The sequence below is a fragment of the Ursus arctos genome, unplaced genomic scaffold (genome assembly GCF_023065955.2).
Source record: "Ursus arctos isolate Adak ecotype North America unplaced genomic scaffold, UrsArc2.0 scaffold_18, whole genome shotgun sequence".
NCBI classification, from domain to species: Eukaryota; Metazoa; Chordata; class Mammalia; order Carnivora; family Ursidae; genus Ursus; species Ursus arctos.
This window is the reverse complement of record NW_026622852.1, coordinates 28,606,693-28,623,138: the sequence shown is the minus strand read 5'-3', so window position 1 is coordinate 28,623,138 and position 16,446 is coordinate 28,606,693. Positions and strand designations below refer to the sequence as shown.

At 43.9% G+C, this 16,446-nt stretch overlaps 1 protein-coding gene across 22 annotated transcripts in view; it reads left to right on the top strand.

Annotated features, from left to right (window-relative positions):
* The window catches only part of XPA (XPA, DNA damage recognition and repair factor), a 31,909-nt gene that overhangs the window by 2,951 nt on the left and 12,512 nt on the right, over positions 1 to 16,446 (top strand). For all 22 annotated transcript variants that reach the window (XR_008959929.1, XR_008959927.1, XR_008959924.1 and 19 more), the window contains exons 3-5: positions 4,352 to 4,457; positions 7,831 to 7,996; positions 9,711 to 9,828. Coding sequence is in view for 1 of the 22 variants with exons in the window: in XM_026506182.4 (XP_026361967.1) it covers positions 4,352 to 4,457; positions 7,831 to 7,996; positions 9,711 to 9,828 (390 nt within the window). In the remaining 21 variants the exon portion in view is untranslated. The remainder of the gene's footprint in view (positions 1 to 4,351; positions 4,458 to 7,830; positions 7,997 to 9,710; positions 9,829 to 16,446) is intronic.

Below are 16,446 nucleotides of genomic sequence, written 5' to 3'. Positions count from 1 at the left end.
AAAATGGGATATATTTATCTGTAGCTTTATCCTTGGGGAAGCTTAGAAAACCAATTTTAGTTTTAGCTGTGGCAACAGAAATGTTACATGTTCATTAAGGTAGGTAAGAGTCCTATTCCACTGTTTTCAGAAGCTGAGACTTGAAGGATTAAAATATTCAGTTTGGGTGCCATATTTAAGGGGGATATTGACAAGTGTATAGTGTCCAAAACAGGGTGGTCAAAATGGTTGTCTTCATATTGACATGTGAGGAACAGTTGTCAAAACTGGTTAGGTTTAACTTCGAGGACACTTCTAACTGCCTGCAAGTGTAAGAAGTCTTCTCTGTGGAAGAGAGATTATACTTACTGTGATTTGCTTTGGAGGGCAGAACTTGGAACAGTGGGTGACAATTACAGTACAGTGAGGGAGATTCCAGCCCAGTACCATGCATATATTTAGCACTTTGCACTTAAAGACTGTTGGCCCATATTTTGTGTGAGTCTCATGGTGATTCTGAAATGGAAGAACTTCCTAACCATGTGAATTGCTGCTTCTAAAGAACAAAGTGTTGGAGGGGTTCAGAGATTGAAAGATCTGACCGGGGTATATTAGAGAAGCCCTGTATGAGGAGGGAAGGCACGGAATTAAAGACCTTTAAAGTCCCTATGATTTTATGGATACGAAGACTCATTGTAGCTTTTGTCTGCAATTTTTGGCCTCAACTATGGGCTGTAAAGCCTATACTTCTTTTTTTTTTTTTTTTTAAGATTTTATTTATTTATTCATGAGAGAGAGGGGAAGAGGGAGAAGCAGAAGCAGGCTCCCCATAGGGAGCCTGATTCAGGACTCGATCCCAGGACCCTGGAATTATGACCTGAGCCAAAGGCAGACGCTCAACCAGCTGAGCCACCCAGGCACCCTATAAAGCCTATACTTTGATTTAACAGGTCACACAACACATTTTTTTTTTTTTTTTAAAGATTCATTTATTTGTCAGAGTGAGCGCCCTAGCTGGGGGAGCAGCAGGCAGAGGGAGAAGCAGGCTCCCCACTGAGCAGGGAGCCCGATGCAGGACTTGATCCCAGGACCCTGGGATCATGACCTCAGCTGAAGGCAGACGCTTAACAAACTGAGCCACCCAAGCATCCCATCACACAACAAATATTTATTGATAACCTATTGTAGTGCCTTCCTGCTTAATGAAGGTATACATGTGGCATTGGCTGTTACTCATACATTGATGGTATGGCTGCTGCATGTGAATAGGACTTTGGTTGTGAATTTGCGGAAGTTAGAAAAGGTGCGTGTTGGTTTGCAGACTGGCCCGACACACAGAGGGCAAGAGACTGAAGGAGTCGGGCCACTCCAGACTGGTAGGGGCCAGCTTTAATTAGCAAGGGAACGTAGGAGGCTGCAGGATGAGTAGATCTCTGCACCCACCTGCCACATCTCAACAGTTCATATAGAGGTTTAACTGGGTTCAGTCACAGATGGCCTCAACGACACCTTACTCTCTCAAGGGTTTGTCCGTGGAACAGCTCCCACTGTGGGATTGCTGGGCAGAATGAGCATTTCAAGAACAGGGTAGGGGGTGAGGAGTTTCTAATTGCCCAGGTCCTCCTCATAGATCAGCTGGCCATCGTGTCCTCTCGATTACCTCCTTCATCAGTGTCCCCTTTGGGAGACAGATTAGAAAAGGCCCTCATCTCTGGGCTGACTTAGCTTGGGAGAGGGAGAGAGGCTCTCAAGCAGACTCCCCCCTGAGTGCGAAGCCCACTGTGGAGCTCAGTCTAACGACCCATGAGATCATGCCGTGAGCAGAAATCGAGTCAGACACTTAACCAGCTGAGCCACCCAGGTGCCCCTCTATCATGTTTTCTTTGTTAGTTTTTAAAGAGCCTCAGCATAGCTGAGAAAAATCAAAATTATTTGGGCCATTAAGTTATATGGGTCATTTGCCTATAAAGCAAAGCCTATCAAATGCTTTTATAATCTAGAATAGAGGTTCCTCAGAATCACTAGGAAGGTGATAAGGGAAAGGGGGGGTGAAGGTGATTAAAAGATACGACTTGTAGTTATAAAATAAGTTATGAGGATGTAATATACAGCATGGCAACTAGTTAATATCACTGTGCTGCATATTTGAAACCTGCTAGGAGAGTAGAGCTTAAAAGATCTCATAAGATTTTGTAAACTATGGTGACAGATGTGAACTAGACTTATTGTGATAATTTCACACTATATTGAGTCATCATGTTAGACATCTGAAACTAATACAGTGTCAGTTATACCTCAGAAAGATACGTGTGCACGTATGAGTACTTGTGTGTGTGCATACATATATGTACACACACGTGCATGTATTCTTAGCTCTGTCCACAGAAAGGGCCTTGAAGCGAAGAGAACCCAGTGGCAGTGAGCATACCTGGTGTCCAGATCTTGGACTCTGATACTGTTCCCCCACCGAAAGGAACCAGGGCCCTTCAGAGAAATAGCTGATTCTAGGGTTGGGGCAGCATGGCCACCAGGTGAGTTTGGAACATTCTGTAATGCCAGAAATATGTAAGTGTTCAAATGTGATAGAAGTGTGTTATACAACTTGAAGGGGCTCCTGCTGGCCAAATCTGAGACAATTTGAGCACCAAAGTCATTAAGGACACTACTGAGTGATAATGCCATTGGAAAAAATAGGAATCTGTGAGTCCGTATCAATAATAAATACGTACATGAGTGAACGAACGGCGGGGAGGGAAGGCTCTTGCTTACACTAGACTGCCAATTTCTACGTGGTAAATGTAAAGGGAGTGGAGTAGAAAAATCATCATCATGTACATTTAAAATTTCCCATCATAAAGACTTTCTAAAATTAGGAAAATGTCTGCACATTTTATGGCTTTTGATTAATAATACTATTCAGTAGCCTCCTAACTGGTGTGTCAGACCTGTTTTTCCCCATTCTAACACATTCTAATAATTTTTTGAAGATCTTTGACTATATTTTAAACTTTTTCTTTTGTCTATAGCTGTGCCCCGCTAATATTTTATAAGGAAGAGTGATATTTTTGTTAGAGTTTGGAGATTAGTGGAATTAAGGGGTAGTAGGATATTAACTGACCATGCTGTGTTGGAAGTAGGTGAGGGAAGGCAGTGATAGGAGTGTGTCGAGCCAACTGGACAAATGATGACTCCTTTCTTCTTTCCACTGGGAGTTGTGGTAGTTCTCAGAGCTGGGGCTTGGCAGTAGCAATCATCCTGAAGACGTACTAGTAAAACTTTCAGACTTGCTGAGAGAACCAATTCTATAGGAAAGATCCGTAGCCAGGTATTTTAAGTAAAAAAAAAAAATTGAGCTTTACTCTAGAGTAGTTTCTGTGCTAGGAATTGAGGATATATAGCTAAATATAATCTCCACCCTCGAGTTTACAATCTCATTGTTGAGGTATTTGCACTCTGAGGTGGTGGTGGTGGTGGGGTAGAACGGAGGGGGAGAGAGTTTCCTATTTGAAAGTGAATTCTGTGTTTTTTCTAGTGTTGACTTGCTCTTGACTGCTCTTTCCATGGTGTGTATCAGTGTCCATCTGCCCTATCTGTAAGTCCCCTCCCTTCTACTCTGGGACTCCCCTCCTTTGTACTCTTAGCAGTGTGGTGGTAGGCCGAATACCGGTCCCGAAAGATGTCCACGTTCCAATCACTGCAGAACCCGTGATATATTGCCGTACATAGCAAAAGGGACTTTGCAGATATGATTAAGGTTAAAGACCGTGAGATGGGTGCGAGGTTGTTCTGTACTCTCCAGGTGGGCCCAGTGTAATCTCAGGTACTTTAAAAGGCAGGAGAGTGAGTCACAGGGAGATGTGATTCTGGAAGAAGCCAGAGTGATGTGAGAAGCGGCTACTGCCGGCTTGGAAGATGGAGAAAGGGAGTCATGGAGTCAAGGAAGGCAGGCAGCCTCTGGAAGCTGAAAATGGCGGTTAGCAGATTGTCCCCTAAAACTTCCGGAAATGAATGCAGCCTTCCTGCACCTTGACTGTAGCCCACTGAGACCCGGGTCAGACTTAGAAACTGCAGATCTGTAAGATGTGAATTTGTGTTAAACAGAAGATTTGTGGTGATTTCTTACAGCAGCAGTACAGAACTAGTACAGCACCTTACACGTGGTCTTGGGTTCAAACGTACTTGATGATTTGATAGTTTTTTCCTTAAAAACATTTTTTTAAGATAATATCATTAGTTAATCATGGTTTTGTCTTTTATGTAAGTGTATTTGTGTCCGTTATAAAGTACATGCTGATAAACGTAAGATAGGGGAAAATATATTGTTCTAAGTCACAAAAAAGGAAACTTAAAGAATTAACCTTCCTTTCTTTAGGACCTGTTATGGAATTTGATTATGCAGTATGTGAAGAATGTGGTAAAGAATTTATGGATTCTTACCTTATGAGCCACTTTGATCTGGCAACTTGTGATAACTGCAGGTACTTATTTCAGATGACGTTCTCAATTGCTAAAGTTTAGTGTTTGCATGTAGGTTTAGGGCAAAACAATAAGTAGATCCATGTGGATTTAATATTTTCTTAGTAGTTATGATTTTTGTTTTAGCTGTTTCCTAAAATTCTGTGGTTCCATTTTGCCAAAGAAATACAGGAAGCTTGTGCTTATCCCAGTGATGATAAGCCCCATAAACAGGAAGGACGCCCCGGTCAGCCGTAGGTCTGGCCTCCTTTCTGTGGGCCTGGTGGGTCTTTACCATCTCTATAGCAGGTTCCTAGCTCCCCCCACCCTTGAAGGACACCTTGGTCAGAGGATGGGGGCCTTCAGTGAGAGGAGGGGAGTGAAGGGCAGAGAAGAGGAAAAGTCACATTCTTTTCTCATCCTTTTTCTTCTCCTAGCCTCTGTCCTCTTTCTGTCACCCCAGGATGCTGCTGCTCACGCCACATGGTTCCGTCCCTACTGTTTACCCCAGCATGACCTGGGTTGGTGTCTTTCATGCCTTAAGACCCCATCTGTGATTCTTACTTAGCCCTCTTCTCTGTTCCTGGTCCTCCTCCTTGGACCTGCTACCCTGGATCAACTGCACCTCCCTGGGGGACCCGCCCTCTCTGAGTCCCTGCTGTGGCCGTCGGGACACACCCCCGTGGACTGGTCGCTGGGTAGAATTCTGAGAAGAAGGGATGGGAGATGTTGCTGGTCTCACAGTCAGATCTGTGACTGGAAATGTTTGGCTCCTGTCGGAATTACAAGTTATAAACTGTTCCCATTGACACACAGTGGTTAAGATCCACAGTATTATCACTTCTTAAAGTGCGGATGGATAGCTTTTGGGAACTAAATTATCACAAATAATCTTATTTCCATCTGAAGCAACTGATGTATCAGTGTAAAGAAAGTTGTGTAGTAGTCTGGAAAAAAGATACTTTTTTTTTTTTTTAAAGATTTTTATTTATTTATTAGAGAGAGACAGCCAGCGAGAGAGGGAACACAAGCAGGGGGAGTGGGAGAGGAAGAAGCAGGCTCCCAGCAGAGGAGCCTGATTTGGGGTTTGATCCCAGAACAAAGGGATCACGCCCTGAGCCGAAGGCAGACACTTAACGACTGAGCCACCCAGGTGCCCCAGGGGAAAAAAATACTTTTAAACTTTAATTAGGAGCACAGCCCTCCATTCTGTTTCAATATCTTCGAGGATTTTAATTTTAGTAGAGTATCATTTACCTGTCCCCTCTTTTAGCTTAAACTTCCAAGTTATTTAGCTTTCATACAGTTATTCCGAGTTTTAAGTCTCGCCTCCCCTCCTTGACCTGTACCTCATTTCCGTAAAGGCCAACTTCATTGGCTGTTTCTCTGCTTATCCTACATTTATTTCCAAATCCATTTGGCTCTGTGTTCATTCCATATCCTCGCTTCACCCCCTCGTCCCCTCTCCCACCACCACCTCAGCCACCATCAGCCCTTGCCTGGAGCGCGGCACTGGTGGTCTTCTGACTGGCCTGTGCCCCCCACTTTGCAGCATTGGCTTCTTGTATGGAGACATTTTAGTCAGAACTCTTCAATGGCTTTGATCCATGTGGACTAGAAGTGTCTCCACACACAGCTCCTGCCCGCTTCAGACTTGGTCTCCCGCCCCTCCTCATCATTGTCCCTCCCTTCAGCCTTCCAGTGCCGCCGGCTCGCTTGCCAGGAGTCCCGTTGCAAATCGTGCTCCTGCCCGTGAGCCTTTGCACTTGCTGTTCTCTCTACTTAGGATCTTCCTCTCCAGCTGTTCAGATGTTCTCGGACTTTTTAAGGGCCCTGCTCAAATGTCCCCCTCATCTGTGGCCTTCTTGGATTACGCAGTCTATCAGAATTTCTGTTCCCTTACCGGGCTTTGTGTTTCTTTATAGCGCTTTCATCCGTCGTTATGTTTGCTTATCGAGTGTCTTCTCCTAACCAGAATGGGAGCTTCACGAAAACAAGGCTTTGTTTTCTTCGTCGCTGTTTTTCTAGTACCTTGAGTAATACCTGGCATGTAGATGGACAACAAATAAATGAGAAGAACTGTGTAACTGTGCCTCCATTTTTACCTTGGCTTTGAACAAGCTCCGAGCCAATTGGAAGCTCCAGTGTGCTGGGGCAGTTGGACGCTGTATACTTGTATTCCTTATATCCCACCCACCCTGACTTTATGCTTTGATTTGTGTTTTCTTACCCATTGAGTCTTCTCATTTATGTTTGCTGTACTCTTAGTCATTTCAAATCCATTGTGGCATGGGGCGCCTGGGTGGCTCAGTCGTTAAGCGTCTGCCTTCGGCTCAGGGCGTGATCCCAGAGTCCTGGGATCGAGCCCCACATCGGGCTCCTCAGCTGTGAGCCTGCTTCTTCCTCTCCCACTCCCCCTGCTTGTGTTCCCTCTCTCGCTGGTTGTCTCTCTCTCCATCAAATAAATACAATTTTTTAAAAAACAAAACGGGCGCCTGGGTGGCACAGCGGTTGGGCGTCTGCCTTCGGCTCAGGGCGTGATCCTGGCGTTGTGGGATCGAGCCCCACGTCAGGCTCCTCTGCTGTGAGCCTGCTTCTTCCTCTCCCACTCCCCCTGCTTGTGTTCCCTCTCTCGCTGGTTGTCTCTCTCTCCATCAAATAAATACAATTTTTTAAAAAACAAAACAGGGGCGCCTGGGTGGCACAGCGGTTGGGCGTCTGCCTTCGGCTCAGGGCGTGATCCTGGCGTTGTGGGATCGAGCCCCACATCAGGCTCCTCCGCTGTGAGCCTGCTTCTTCCTCTCCCACTCCCCCTGCTTGTGTTCCCTCTCTTGCTGGCTGTCTCTATCTCTGTTGAATAAATAAATAAAAATCTTTAAAAACAAAAACAAAAACAAAAAACAAACCAAAAAAATCCATTGTGGCAAAGAGGAACTTTAAATAAATAGAAAAGAAATTCTTATTAAGTGACCTGGATCTGCTAATATTTAATATAGCTTCTCCAAATAAGTAGAAGATAAAGTATCTTTCTGTTTAGAATTTTTATGCTGCTAATTTGACCATGAGAGTTGAAGGAAAAAATATTTTTTTAAAGATTTTTTTATTAATTTGAGAGCGAGCGAGTGCATAGAGCAAGTGAGAGAGAACCTGGGGGGGGGCAGAGGGAGCTGGAGAAGCAGACTCCCCGCTGAGCAGGGAGCCAGATGTGGGGCTGGATCCCAGGACCCCAGGATCATGACCTGAGCTGAAGGCAGACGCTTAACTGACTGAGCCATCCAGATGCCCCAGAAAAAACTGTTTTAAAATAATGTTTTGGCATGCGTGCCCCTTTGGACTATTTGAAAATACAGTTTATTTAAAATAACTAACATAGTACTGGACTTAATTTGTTTTCAGAGATGCTGATGATAAACACAGGCTCATAACTAAAACAGAAGCCAAACAAGAATACCTTCTGAAAGACTGTGATTTAGAAAAAAGAGAACCAGCTCTTAAATTTATTGTGAAGAAGAATCCTCATCATTCACAATGGGGTGATATGAAACTCTACTTAAAATTACAGGTCTCTGATATGTTATACTCAGTCACTTTTAGCCCTTGGTTGGGTGAAGTTTTAATGGTAAAGTAGTTATAATTAGTTTAGTTTTGCTTATGGAGTTAAAAAGATCCTTTTCCTTCTGTTGTTTTGCATACGAGTCATAGTCCTATGTAATGACATTTAATAACATCCGGTTTTACTTTTTGGTGTGGCACTTTGAGGCAAATATATTAATATTAGGTAATGTTATTGGTACAATTTGGGAACTAAGTTGGGAGTAAGAGTTGGGCCCCATTTCCCTACACACCCACCTTCCAGTGAAAATCCTAAAAAGTTTTAGGAATTTCACAAATGCCTAGAATCTAACTCCACTTGGGAAATGCTCCTCTGGAACCGTGTCAAGGGTCCAGGTAACTCTGCTGTGTCTCACAGTGAGTGATCTTCTCAACTCCTCGTCTTGTAGTGGTGTGCGGAGATAGTTACCCCCTTAGTGGGAGTGCCTCGAGTCGGAGCCTCCTGTATCTGTCCCCGGAGAGTACACACGTTATGTTTTTGTGCCATTATATAAAAAAATATTGAGAGGCATTGCTTTTGAGCAGGTTGATTGAAAATACTAGAAAATCCTAGTAGCTTCAAGTAAAATTAAGAAACTATATTGTAAAGCCAATCACTTATTGAATTTTATTAAACCTAAGACACCATTAAGTAGAAGATTCACCATTATCTTATGTATCCTTAAAAATGAAAAAACGCCAACCCAATGCTTTGTCACTTGGAGCTTTTATTTTATACTTACTGAAATAGAGCCATTAGATTTATTATGTTTTTTTCTTTGCTATATATCGTGTTTGTGCATATATACACAGGAAATGCAACTATGACAGATTTACTAAGGTGTTCCTAAAGCTCTCTGCACTCAGGGTTCAGGTTTTCCGAACCCCTTTGTGACTCAGCCATCACAGCACCGGTGAGCAGGGGCTGCTGCTGCCGCGTTTCAGGGGTGTTGAAGTGTGAAAATGGGATGTTTTAGAATTTAGGAAGTGCCAGGATATCACTTGATCACGTCAGGGAGAAATTTGAGTTTGGCTACCTCGATTGATATTTTGGTTCCCTTAACGTATTGTGAGAGAGATCCTGAGCATAATTCTTAGTGTGTGTGTTAGTCTCCTAAATGTAAATAAATATTATACAGAGTAAATATAATGCAAAGTTTTTAAACTAGAATAAAGACTTAAGGTCATTCAGGTACCAGAGTTGTTAAAAAAATAAAAATAAAGTGATATTCTAAAGATCAGAAGTTAGTAATGGACCAAGGAGGGGAAGGGCAGTAGTGATTCTCTGTGGTGAGAGGTTTTGGGAGATGACCTCCTATTCAGACGGTTTGGGAGATGACCTCCTATTCAGTGGCTTATCGGTCTGCAGATCTTGTGAGTGGACAGAGCTCATCAGACCCACCGACTAGAGGTACTACTGTGGATTCATGTGAAAACTGTAGCAGAGAAACACAGAGGCTGCTCTTGTACTTCCAGTCTAATTCAGCATCCATTTACTTAGCTCTGTAGGCTAAGAGGTGGTTCTAGAGTTGTCTCTTCGCAAAATTTAAAATCTCTTAAAGATTTCAAATGCTTATAAAACTGCCCTTGAGTGAGATCATGTTTTGGTGTCCATGGATTTAATCGTTATGAATTTATAATACTTAACAGCTCTGAATCACGGCTTATTTAAATCTGTGTTGTAGATTGTGAAGAGGTCTCTTGAAGTTTGGGGTAGTCAGGAAGCATTAGAAGAAGCAAAGGAAGCTCGACAGGAAAACCGAGAGAAAATGAAACAGAAGAAGTTTGATAAGAAAGTAAAAGGTAAGTGGAGGGGCGCCTGGCTGACTCGGTCGGTGGAACATGAGACTCTTGAACTCGGGGTTGTGAGCCCGAGCCCCACATTGGATGTAGAGATGACTTAAAAATAAAATCTTAAAAAAAAAAAAAAGAAAGTAAAAGTGAGTGGCTACATTGATCTCATGAAGGACTGTATTTTATTGACTTGCAAAAAGCCTTTCACTAAGTTCTTCCTGTTTAAAGATCTGTTGCCAGTAGATTGGAATGTTTTTCCATAGATTGAAGCAAGAAAAGACAAAGTTCGTCCTCTTTAGTTTGGTGTTTGAGGCTCTCGGCACAAACCTCAGAGTACTGCGGTTCTAAAAAGCGTGTCAGTCCTCCTCTTAAAGTGAATTATGTGTTTAGATAGGAACAGAGGTCGATCAGGGATATATCCTCGGTCAAGGATTTGGCATCAGTTCACTCTTAAATATGACTAACGGGGTTATAAAAAAAGGATCTCCACCAGCAACGTCTCTAATTGCTTAAAATGAAAAAATCGTGCCTAAGTATTAGTCCTTTAATTTAGTAGCTAGAAGGAGCCTTCTCATGTCAGCAAGTCTAATCGTTTTTCTTTTATACGAGTAAAAGGTAGAGTGACTTGTTAGTTGGTAGTTATTAGCGAGGTGGGACTGGAAGCAGGCTTTCATAACCGAAAGTCTGCATCGGTACGTTCATTCGTCTGTCCATACATCCGTCTGTCCATTCCTTTGTCTGTCTGTGTCTGTATGTGTTCGTGCACCCATCCGTGTATGCATGTGTGCGTCTGTCCAGTCATCCGTCTGTCCCGCAGTGCATCCAGTAGCGTCAGCAGGCGCTGTGCTAGCATCTGTGCTGCAGTCAGAGCTGGTCAGAAGAGAAAGGAAACCTAGATCCTGTTGGAGTGTCCTGAGTACTGTGCTGGTGGGGAGCTGGGGTGCGGTCGGAGCAGTAGGGAATCCCTAGGAGAGTCTTGCACAGCAGGCAGAAACGTCCTTCTGGCAACTGTGGGGCCCCGGCGTGGTGTCGGGTGTGTCTGTAGAGCGCGTACTTCACGTAGTTACAGGGTTTATATACATCCATTTAAAATGAGTGTTTCAGCCGCAATAAATAAATTTGCTTTGTGTTTAGGATTTAGAAGAGGTTCTGGAAGGTAGCTCAGAGGTGTTAAATAATACAGCAATAACAAAAGTTGAGTGTAAGCCTGCCTTGTTCTTGTGAGGATCTTTTTCCCCTCTTCTCACTATAAGATTAATTCGTGTGCAGTGCAGAAAAGTTGGGAAACTGCAAAGAACTCGTAGTCGTCTCCTGCCCAGAGACAGTCAGTAGTGACGTTTTAATGTCTGCTTTTCTAGTTCTTTTCTATACACAGGCTCTTTAAAAATATTTCTTATAAAAATGGAAGCACTGTTGGACACTTACGAAGTTTGTCAAAACCTCATGTTAAACATCCTTACATATGTCTTTATATAAATTATAGTGACTTAAGAGGTCAGCTCCTGGGTCGGGAGTAAGCACACTTGTCTGGCTTGGGTAGATTTCCTGTGGCAAACGGTGCCATGTGGAATGGATTTCATTGAAGAATCTTCCCCACGTGAGCCACTGCTGTACCAAGTCACTGAAAACACCGGCAAGGACCAACTGAAAGACTTCTTTCAATTTGGTCCTTTCCTTTAATCTTCTGTTCGATTATGGTCCACCTCATGTTTTACTCCAGCCCTTCCTTCTTCCAGCATCAAGGAGAGCCTCGAGGGGGAAAGTATCAGAAGCTTCTTACTGGGCATGAGAGCGGAGGGCAGAGTTACAGACTCCTTACAGACCAGCCTGGGGTGTTCGGTAACTCCAGCTACCCGAGTCGCCTCCACTCTTCCCTCTCTGCTGCCCCTCGAAGCCACTTTCCTGGTGGTATTTTGGTGCAGACTGTAGTACGTGGATGAAGGAATTAGAAATAGAAACTTAGACCTGTGAAGTGATGAAATACTTTTAAAAGGGGGTGCTATCTGTAATTTTTATTTAGATACTATCTCTGTAGTTTGGTCAAGATGTCATCTAAATGTGGCTAAGTTCCTATAATTTGACTAACAGTAAAAGATTATAGCATCTGTTTTATACTTTTTTTCTATAAAAATTAAGATAATCCTATAGATCAAATATTAGTATGCATAGAACAGTGCTTTTAAGATTTATATAATTTTTATAGGTATTATTTTAAAGAAATATAAACTCAAGTATAATTGGCTGTTTTTCTCACTGCATTAAATTGCTGCTGTTAACCACCAGATAAACTGTGGATTTCCCGCTTCCTCAAAGAGTTCGAATTTGCCCTGAATTTTTTCGTGGACCCTTAAGACTGGTTTCTTTAATTCAATTCCATTCTTGTCGGGATGAAGCATGTCTTTTTGAGGAAATTTTCCTGAGTGGTTTATTTTCCAAGTCCCTCCAAATCTAAGCGTGTTTTCGGTTCCTTTGCATATGAACGCCTGAGCGCACTCCGTCCTGAAAGCATGACTGCACGGTCTTCTGGTGTTTCCCGGGCAGAGGTCAGCGCGGCGCCCTCTTTAATTATGGCTGCTTCTCGTTGGTTTGCTTTAGAGGTCGGCGAACATGTTCCAGTTCTCCTGACCAGGCCACAGAGGCCTGAGAATGGACTAGACTGTAGAGATAGGAACAAGGAGCTTACCATGCATTTGCTCAGGACAGAGAGGAATAAAAGCAAGTCTAAAAGTTTTTTAGTTGAAAAGAAATTGGAACCTGGTTCCTCGTGGTCTTCTGATTTTGATCCACAAAGAAGCTGACACAGAGCTGCTTATGGAAAGGTGAGAGATTACATTTCCTGTTTGAGAATGTGATCTGCTTGGCAGTTTGAGAAAGAATCGGTTTGACTACAGAAGAAATTTGAGTATAAATAGTATAAGGTCTTTGAAAATACAGGCAAAGTAAAAGACAAGAACCGCCAGCACGCTCACGTTGTTACAGGTCTCTCGGCTCCAGGAGGCGGAAGTAGGAACGATGGCGTCGCTGCTGCTCCGTGCAGCTGGATTTCAGAAAATGCGCCTCGTGCTCCTGCGCGAGACTCCCGTTTGGGGCAGATACACAGAACGGTTCGGGCTTGCGAGCCTCGCCACAAAGAAGGCGGAGACGAGGCTTTTCTTAGAGTTACCCTCCTTTTCTCTTACTTAGTACTGGCAGAGGTAAGCCTTCTAGAAAAATGGAGAATTATTCGTCATTGTTTGTTACCGTGCACGTCCCCCCAGAAGAGGTGGGTGAGGCAAGCCGGCTCTGGGCTCCTGCTCGGGGTGCGGACATCTTACGTCCTGGGGCTCAGGTTCCATTTATGACCGTTCTCGGGCTTCTCTCAGCAGAGTTGGAAGGACGCGGTTCCATGTCCCTCTGCCTCAGTGTGTGGAGGACGAGGTCAGATCAAAGCGTCATGTTACTCTGGTGTATTCTTGTGACTTTTCCTCTAGGTAACAGGGAGCACCCTGTGTCACAAACTCCTGCCCTTCCATCAAGGAGTTAGAAATACTTGGTCTGCCTCAGCTAGTTCTCCTGGAAGTTTTCCTCCTAAACAACATTGAATGCAAGCTGTCTCTTTCATGAAAGTAGGATATTAAGGCAAATGAAATAGAAGTTCCAGAGTGGCATAAACTAAAGTTTTCATTGAAACAAGGATTTAAGGGAAAACTTCTTTGGGTAACAAGAATATCTATCTGAAGATATCCATAGCAAGACTGGTTATTGTGAACATTTTTATAAATTTCCAGAGAGGTAGTCCAGTTTTCTGTGCTGGGAAATTCTAGGCTCGCGGGACTAGGAGGTTGTAACACGGTAACCTGCTGTTTGTTCTCCAGCTCAGCTAAGCTTTCAGTGCTGCCTGGCGTGGCCCTGCTCCTTTGCTCCCCACGGCTGGTGGGGCTCCCCCCCCCCCCCACGGCTGGCGGGGCTCTCTCACCCTTCTAGGCTCTGACCTTTCTGCCCCCCTCTTCTCGCTCAGCAGTAGGTGTGGTGACCTCTGCTTTCCAAAGTTATTTTAAGTTGCTTAAATGAAGTAATGTAAAAAACTTATTAATCTTTATTTAAAAAGTTTTTTATTTTACCAGATGTTGACATTTTGCCACATTTGTTTACACACAGACACACACACACAGACACACACACTTTGTTGACCCATCTGAGTTGCCTGAGGACACTGTGATTCTTAATATTTCAGCATGCTATCTCCCGTAAACAGTGACATTCTGTGTGACTGAAAAACAGTGTCACACTCAGTAAAGTTAATATAGTGCCATTGTCTAGTACGTCCTAGACATTCAGTCGTTCTGTTGCCCTTCACAGCTTTTTAGTTACTGGATCCAAGGGTCAAAGGTGACGCGCATCTGTACTCTACTAGTCCTCAGCCGTTTTCTTTTAGGACTATTGATGTTTTTGGAGACTGACACCTGTTTTGCAGAATGTCCCTCATTTAGGGACAGCAGCTTATTTTCGCACTATTAGATTGTGGGCATTTTTGGTAGGAGTCCTTCCCTCGTGACGTGTCCGTGTGCGTCACGGCGGGAGACGCTCCTTGTGTAGCGTGGGCGGGGCGTGTCTGCTGGGTCTGCCCCTTGCCCGGTGCCCTTTCTGCTCTGTGATTAGAGGAGACCTGTGGGGCGGACCCTCCGGTCCTGTGCGAGCATCTCCTTTAGGTCTCACTCCGGGGCTGTAGCGCGCGGCGTGATTCTTGCCCCGGTCTGCTCTTACTCGGCTGGATATAAATGGTGATTTTCTGTTTCTGTTATTCTTTCTATAGTTCTTATTCAGTTTCCTTTAGTATCAGTTGGATTCGTGGATTCTTACTCTCAAATCAGTGTTATAGTCCATTCCTGTTATTTTGAGGCTCAAATGGTTTCAAATTTGGCCCCTTCAAGCTAACTCCTGACTTTCTAAGTTTTTTTTTTTTTTTTTAAAGATTTTATTTATTTATTTGACAGAGACAGAGACAGCCAGCGAGAGAGGGAACACAAGCAGGGGGAGTGGGAGAGGAGGAAGCAGGCTCATAGCAGAGGAGCCTGATGTGGGGCTCGATCCCATAACGCCGGGATCACGCCCTGAGCCAAAGGCAGACGCTTAACTGCTGTGCCACCCAGGCGCCCCTTGACTTTCTAAGTTTTTATTTGGAAAGAAGTTCAGAAAGTTCCATAAGATTGCAGAGATTAGTATGAAGGACACAGGGTTGTATCCTTTCTCCAGAGTGACCTGTTAGCGCGATGCCATCTGTGCCATTTGTACTCCGCACACGACACTGGCCCGCCCCGTCGGAGAGGGGGTTGCTCGCGCCTGCCCCCAGCCCTGCAGCACCTGCTTCCCGGGAACCGCGGTCTCCTCGAGCAGGACCAGAGCAGTGAGATTTTATCTCGTCTGTCCTCAGAGTCCAGCTCTGTTCGTCCTGTGTGCTTTTTCATTATAGCTCAGATTCAGTCTAGGATCAGGCATTGACTTGAGGTACCAAGTCTTTTTAAGTTTCTTTATTCTGGAATATTTCTGTAGCTTCTCTCTCTTTTGATATCGACATCTTTGAAGAAGTCCCTTCCCCATCTTGACTTTTTAGAAATGCTTTTCATTTGGGGCTTTTCTGAGGTTTCCCAGTGGTTAGGTGCATGTTATGCATTTCAGGCTGAGATCGCACATACGTGACCTATTTCTCAGGGCAGCGTATCTGGAGACCAATGTCCGTCTGCCTTTAATGATGGTGTTAATGCTTATTTTTTATTTCATAAGCAAAAAAAAAAAAAAGAATTATAGCCAAACAAATATCCTGGTTCTCCTAACCCCTCCCCCAAGATTTAGCATCCATTCAGGGATGGTTCTTGCCTGAACCAGTCTTTAGTACGCTCTTTGCAAAAATTTTTTTCCCCCAGTGCGCTTTCCACGTTTAGCCAGTTAGAAATCTGCATTCTGCTGCATCCTCTCTGCCATTTATTATTGGTACGGACTCATCCATTCCTGCCCCTTCTGTATGGCTTTTGGTTCATTTCTGTCCTTATTTTGGTGTTCAGATTGAGATTTGGGCCAAAAGGAATTTTAAGTGAGTTCCTCCGTCCTTTCGCCATGTCTTCATTGTTGAGGACTTCTGCTTTCTCACACAAAACATGTATATATCTGGATTTTTATGTCTGCCCCATATATGTTAAAAATTAACACCTTGCGTTCACACTCATATACCCAGTTCTGTTCCAGAATTTTAAGATTCATTCTCATTTTTTTTCCTTGTTTGTAACTCCCTTCTCTGACAGTGAGAAACCTGATTCACATTGTCCTTAATGTAGTTGTTTGACGCCCTGTGTGTAATCTGCCGTCACTGTTGCTAGCAGCCTCCACCGTAGGGAGAGCGCCTGCCTTTTCTTGGGCTCCCTCCGCCCTACCGCAGATGCCTGCTTCACTGCTCCGCGTAATGGCTTTAGGACTAGATTGTTCAGGAAGGGAAAGAAGGCCGGAAAATGATACCAGTATTTTAGTACTTCCTTATCTTCTAGCGTGAGTTTTTCCAGGAGTGTCTAGTACATACTAAAGACACGGCTTTATTTCTTGTCATTATTCTTGATAGACTAGCTGAAAGATGGGAAGGAAAAGCCATAAAGTCAGTAA